Source organism: Elephantulus edwardii, unplaced genomic scaffold, assembly GCF_000299155.1.
Source record: "Elephantulus edwardii isolate Elephantulus edwardi_28Jun2011 unplaced genomic scaffold, EleEdw1.0 scaffold00250, whole genome shotgun sequence".
Lineage (NCBI taxonomy): Eukaryota > Metazoa > Chordata > Mammalia > Macroscelidea > Macroscelididae > Elephantulus > Elephantulus edwardii.
The window spans coordinates 2,197,965-2,205,173 of NW_006400000.1; the positions used below are offsets into that span (position 1 = coordinate 2,197,965).

A 7,209-nucleotide genomic window follows, 5' to 3' on the forward strand; every position below is an offset into this window, starting at 1 on the left:
TGATGTGCTGTTCCAGCCTTTTTTGGATAATCTTCAGTAGAATCTTGCTTGCATGTGAAATCAGTGATATTGTTCTATAGTTTCCACACTCTGTTGGGTCACCCTTCTTTGGAATGGGAACAAATCCAGTCAGTTGGCCAAGTGGTTGTTCTCCAGATTTCTTGCCACAATTTGGTGAGCGCATCCAGGGCAGGATCTGTTAGCTGAAATATGTCAATTGGTATACCATCTACTCCTGGGGCCTTATTTTTTGCTATTTCCCTCAAAGACCTGAACTTCTTCCTTCATCACCATAGGCTCTTGCTTAAGTGTTGTTTCATGAAATTCTCTGTCTGCCAATTCCTTTCAATACAGTGACTCAGGATATTCTTTCCATCTTCTTTTAATATCTCCTGGATCATTTCATATTCTGCCTAAAGCATCCTTGATTATAGCAAGTTGAGGTTTGAATTTGTTCTTCAGTTCCTTGAGCTTAAGAAATGCTGAACGAGTTCAGCCCTTTTGATTTTCCGACGCCAGCTCCTTGCACATTTCGTTGTAATATTTTACTTTGTCATCCCATGCTGGCTTTTGAAATCTTCTGTTCAGCTCTTTAGTATCTTGAATTCTTCCTTGTGCTTTGGCTTTTCTGAGCTCCAGTGCAATATTCAGAGTTTCTTCTGACATCCATTTTGGTCTTTTCTTCCTCTTCTGTCTTTGTAATGACCTTTACACTCTTCCAGGATGATACCCTTGATATCCTCCCACAACTCATCTGGCCTTCGCTCATTAGTGTTCATGGCCTCAAACCTGTTTCTGAGATGGTTCTGAAATTCAGTGGGATAAACTCAAAGTCATATTTTGGTTCCTGTAGATTTGGTAAAAATATTTGTATATTGACAATATATCATGAGATCCTGATAAACTTTGCTCTTGTTTACTTGTAAACTTACATTTTAGGTCCAGAATCTTTTTCATAGATTACCTAGAATTTTCCAAGGAAATGATTCACATGTGAATAAAGTTTTATTTTTATATTTCCATATACATGATTTTTCACTTTTGAATAAAAATGTGAAAATGGAATAATACAAACAAATCAGTCAGTGGAACAGTATAGTTGTAGTTACATATACACACTTAGATACACACAGAAATTTTTGTTAATTCATACCTACTGTCAATTTGTTTTGAACAAGATGTCAAGGAATTTAGGGAGCAGGGATAGTTGTGGGATATTTTTTTCCACCCTCAACAAAGAGACACTAGAAAGACTAGCAAATTCATATGCATTTACAAAATGTGCAAAGAATTAAAGTTAGAAAAACAGAAAGGAGAGACTTGGTATTTCTCGAGCTGAAAGAAAGAGCAGAAAAATGTCAAGCCTTGGACTGGAATACTAAAGGATAGTATGAGGAAAATACTGAATAATCCAAATACTGCAGGAAGCATCAAAAGAAGCAGAAGGGGAAAACTATCTACAGAAAACTCAAGCAAAATCCACACCTCAGTTCGCACACACAAATTAATTCAAAGTGGATCATGGACCTAGGACTAAAACCAAGGACTTCATTAAAGAAAAGCTTGGAAGAACTCAAGAAGTTCTAATCGCAACATAAACAGTCTTTCAAGCATCCTGAAAAATCTACAACCAGGAGAAGAGAAAATAGATGAGTGAGACCTTCTAAGAATCAAATCCCTATGCACATCCAAAAACTTCTCCAACAGTGTAAAAAGGGAAACCACCAATTGGGAAATAATATTTGGTAATGACATGTCAGACAAGGGACTTATAGCTAGAATTTATAAAATACTCTAGCACCAAAACAAGACAAAGGTAAATAACCCAATTGAAAAATGGGCACAGGATATGAACAGACACTTCACCATAGAAGGCATTCAGATGGCAAACAAACACACGTAGAAATGTTCAAAATCCCTCTCTAAGAAAGATGTAAATAAAAACAACTATGAAATATCATCTCACCCAAATAAGAACAGCAAAATTTAACAGAACAGGAAACATCAAATGCTGGAGAGGTTGTGGAGAAACTGGAATCCTTATTCACTGTTAGTGGGAGTGTAAAATGGTGCAACCACTATGGAAGGCTGTATGGTGCTTTCTCAAAAAGTTGCAAAGAGAAATACAATTTGATCCTTCAATTCCACTACTGGGAATTTACCCTAAAGCAGATATATGCACACCTATGTTTATTGTGGCTTTTTTTCACAATAGCAAACATCTGTAAACAACCCAAGGGCCCATCAACAAATGAATGAATAGAGAAGCTCTGGTATACACAATGGAATACTATGCAGCATTGGAAAACAAAGAACTAATGAAATATTATGCAAAATGGATGACCCTGGAAGACATTATGCTGAGTGAAATATCTCAGTCACAAAAGGAAAAATATTGCTCCAGGCCATTATTGTAAAACAGGACTGACATCACTGACATGGGGGTTGAGGGAAGACAGAGAAGGAGGGGAGGAATGATATATACTGCATTGAAACAGATGAGGGAGAGAACTGTTTAAAAGAGCTATATGATTGGGTATTATTGTCATGACAGGAGTCCAGAATGAAGGCTGCATAGTGGAGTAGTCTTGGGGGGAGGGATTGCATAACAATGGAAAAGTTTTTCTTTTACTTTTCAAAAAGAAGAGTGAATTGGGAGGGAAGGGTGGGTAGGGAGAAAAGGGCAACAATGAATGACTGGAAACCCCAAATCTCTGTAAACTTTCATTAAAATTAATTAAAAAAAATGAAACATTTCAGGAAGTAGCATACGATCAGGAACCAAGAGTTCTGAAGAAAGAAGTTTAAGCTGCACTGAAGGCATTGGCAAAAAATAAGGCCCCAGGAATCAATGGATTACCAACTGAGGTGTTTCAGGAAACAGATACAGTCCTGGAAATGTTCATCAGTATATGCCAAGAAATGTATAAGATCTTGCCAACCAACTGGAAGAGATTCATATTCATTCTCATTTTTTAAAAAAAGTGATTTACACAATCTAAATATCTATCAACAAATGAATGGATAGAGAAGCTATGGCATATTCACACAATGGAATACTACACTGCATTGAAAAACAAGGAACTCATGAAATATTATTCAAAATGGGTGACCCTGGAGAACATTATGCTGAGTGAAATATCTCAGTCACAAAGGGACAAATACTGCATGGTGCCACTGTTGTAGAATGGGCCTGACATCAGGGTTGGGGTATGACAGAAAAAAATGGAATAAATTATGTATATTGTATTGAAACAGATGAGGGAAAGAACAGATTAAAGGTGATATATGATTTAGTATTATGGTTAGCACAGGAATCCAGAATTAAGGTTGCATAGAGAAGTGTACTCAGGGTGGGGGGTGGCGGGGAAGGGATGTGGGAATTATATACTAATGAAGGAATTTTTTTTCTCTTTTCAGAGGGGGGAGCAAGCTGGTGGGGAGGGGTGGGCAGGGAGAAAAGTGAGGCAATGAATGAATGGAAATCCAAAACCTCTGTAAATGTCTATTAAAATTAATAATAAAAAAATGGGTGACCCTGGAGGACATTATGCTGAGTGAAATATCTCAGTCACAAAAGGACGAATATTGCATTGTGTCACTGTTGTAAAATGGGACTGACATTGGGGTTGGGGAGAGACTGAGAATGATGAATTAAATTATGTATACTGCATTGAAACAGATGAGGAAGAGAACTGTTTAAAAGGTATAATTAGGTATTATTGGCATGACAGGCATCCAGAATGAAGGCTGCATAGTGGAGTGGACTGGGAGAATAGTAGGATTGTATCACAATGAAAGAATTTTTCTTTTACTTTTCAAAGAGAAGAGCGAACTGGGGGGTGGGGAGGGATGGGCAGGGAGAAAAGTGTAACAATGACTGAATGGAAATCCAGAGTCTCTGTAAACTTTCATTAAAAAAATAATAATAAAATAAAAATGTTATTTACTTTAGTGGAGAAATTACCATACAACATCACTGCTATGACACAAATATAAAATTTTGCTGAAGATTATCCAAAGACTGTTGGAAAAATACATCAACAGGGAACTTTCAGAAATTACAGTTGAATTCAGAAAAGGCTGTCACACAAGGGAGATCACTGAGGATGTCAGAAAGATCTTGACTAAAAGCAGCGTAATACTATAAAGATGTTCACTTGTGTTCAATGCAAAGAAGAAAAGGAATCCTGTAACACTTAATGGTGCTCATACAAAACCTGTACATAGACCAAGAGGCAGTTATCTGAGCAGAACAAGGACCACTGCATGGTTTAAACCCAGGAAAGAGGAATGTCTGGGTTGATTCTTTTCTCCACAGATATTCAATCTATATGCTGAGCAAATAATTCATTAGAAGCTAGACTTCTTGTTGTTATGGGGAGTCTAGTCACTTGCAGTTCATAGCGACCCTACGTACAACAGCCCTAAACCCTGCTCTATCCTATGCCAACCTCATTGTCTCTGACAAACGTACTCCCACTGCCCCAATCACTGAATCGATCCATCTCATCGAGGGTCTTCCTCTCTTGCACTCTCCCTCTACCCTCCCAAACATGATGTACCTCTCCAATGACTAGTCCCTCCTTGCAACATGCCCAAAGTATGTCAGACGAAGCTTCAGAATCCTTGACTCCAAGGAGCAGCCCAGCTTCACCTCTCCAGGAGGAACCAACTCATACCTGACCCTCCAGGTGGTTTTTAGAGGCTATAAATTGCACGGGAGGAGAGTGTGCTTCAAACGGCCTGCCTCTGAGCTGTGACAAATATTAAAAATACCACTAACTGCCAGAAGAATGGACAAATCTTTCTTGGAAGAAGTACAACCAGGTTTTTCCCCAGAATCAAGGATGGAGATACCTCCTCTCATACTTAGGGCACACTAGGGGGACAGCTGCCTGCAGGACATCATGCTTTGTAAGGTAGAGGGTCTATCAAAAAAAGATCAAGACCCTCCGTTATGGATTAGCACAGTGGCTGCAACAATGGACCAAGTGGTATTCCCTCCTATTGTACATATAATTACCATGCGTCGGAATCAACTGGAGGGGCACCTAACAGCATAACTTCAACATAAAAATATTTAACTACGTGATGCTCAACATCACTAATTATTTATGAACTGCAATTATAGCTGAAAAGTCTAAATTATATGATCCCCTTTATTATACTCAGAAAAAAAAGTAACAATATCCTGATTAACACGTGCCACCATCGTGGGAGGGGTGCGGGGGCATTGTGTACCAGGGAGGGAGTTTTTCTTTTACTTTTCAAAGAGAGATGCGAACTGGAGGGGGGGAGGGTTGGGCGGGGAGAGAAGTGCAGCAATGAATGAATGGAAATCCAAAATCTCTGTAAATGTTCATTAAAATTATTAAAATTTTAAAAAAAATTAAAAAGATAGTATTCAATAAATGCTGAGTTATAGGTTAAAGGACGAATCATTACAGGGAGAGTAAAGGACAAGAAAAGCATAGACAGAGGCGAAGTAAAAAATCTACCTGGACGCCTACACCTACTAACAGGAGAGAGAGAAAAGTGAAGGAAGGTGTGGTCTAAAGCTTTGAGTTCAGATGATTAAATAATTGGACCTTATAAATGATTACACAAATAGATTGCTGAATAGCCTTGGCATTTCTCTGGCCTGAAGAAAGGCACGATGCATCCCAGGGAGTTGTGGGGTTTTACTTTCTATAAAAAAAAAAAAAACAAAAACAAAAACAAAAAAAAAACCCAAAAACCTCTTTTCCCCACATCTGTAGCTGTAAGCAGTGCTTGGTTGCTTGCACCTGCAAAGGAAGTTTCTGCATGCAGTGGAGCTGACCCTCACAGGGTATAAGTGGGATCCCGCTCAGACCCACGGATGCAGAACGAGATGCAGCATCACCGCGGCCCCGCCCGGCTTTCTCCCTTCCCGCTCGACCTCACTTACCCAGGCCTGCCGCTCCAGCTGAGAGTACAGATTGGATCCTTTGAGCTTTTGGACAATATGAGCGATAATGAGAGACAGATCGGAGTCTTCCTGCAGCATTTCCCTTGTGCTAGCCCGCCAAAGGGCGGAAACCACCGGCGCTGAGAGAACGGGCTGCCAGGTCCCACTTTGGACCAGTGACACTTCGGCCGGACCTTATTTAGGCTGGGACTCCGCCTGCGGGCGTTGCCAGGCAACTGCTGGCCGGGCGTCCGTCCCTCTCTTGTTCCCCCCCCGCATCCAAAAGTCTCAACATCTTCGTTCCGCTGGCAGAAAATGCCCTTCAGAAGTAGCTTTTCATGCCATTGTTCTGCTTAGTCTGCAGTTGAAAGGCCTGAAGACAATTTATTTGCCCCAGCGTTAGCGCAACTCTAATGCACAAAGGGAACTCAGAAAGTTGTGTATTGTCTGTGCTACAACAACTATTTTTCTTTAACATCTCTGCAGAAACGGAGCTACCACAGTAGTAAGTTGCACCCCAAGAATAAGCCAGGCTTCAACACAGAGTTTCTCAACTCTTAGGCAAGGTTCTTCTTAAATTTCAGGACTCAGATCTTCCCTGTAGGAAATAACAGGTAGTTCACAAGATACTGCGATATTTAACTGAGCTCAGCATTTTTAATGTGGTTGTTAGGTGTCATAGAATTGATAGGGTGGTATTAATAAGTTCAGAATTCTATATATAGGTATCAGTTATAAAACTACAGTTATTTTTCTTAAGCCTGCAAAACTAGTTGCTTAGCCTCTGAATTCTCTGTTTCCTGTCTTTAGTCATATAGAGTAGTTTGATCTGTTTACCAGAAGAGGAAATGCATCTATCCTAGATGCTGGTGAAGCTGATTCTCCAGTCATATATAAACAGTATCTTAATCTGTCTGTTTACCAGGAAGAGAACTGGGGCCTTCCTGAACTACTGATAAATAGATAGAAACAGTCCTTTTCAGATGTAGAAATTACCCTTTTTTTACTAACAAAAGTGCATTGTTAAATGAGCTGGAGTTTCAACCTAGTATATAAGGCCATGGCCACTCCCAGATGGGAAACCAGTCTTAGAGATGACTCGCTGCCTCCCAGATCTGCATAATAAAGTGCATTTATGGATATTGCATTCCCTTTGTCTTATTGGCGCCTGACTGCGGAAAGAACCCCTTGCGTTAAGTAACAGAATCAGTTCAACTCATACCAAACATTGCCTTCAAGTCAAGCACAAGACTCATAGCAACACTACGAACAAAAGC

General features: G+C 39.8%; 1 protein-coding gene across 2 annotated transcripts in view; it reads right to left on the minus strand.

The window, feature by feature from the left end:
* The window catches only part of TBC1D19 (TBC1 domain family, member 19), a 207,889-nt gene extending 201,597 nt beyond the window's left edge, over positions 1–6,292 (minus strand). The window contains exon 1 of one of the 2 annotated variants that reach the window (XM_006899261.1): positions 5,933–6,292. In XM_006899261.1, the coding sequence (XP_006899323.1) occupies positions 5,933–6,031 (99 nt within the window). In that variant the 5' untranslated portion in view covers positions 6,032–6,292. The remainder of the gene's footprint in view (positions 1–5,932) is intronic. The other variant, XM_006899262.1, reaches the window with a different exon arrangement.
* Between the last annotated feature and the right edge of the window lie 917 nt (positions 6,293–7,209).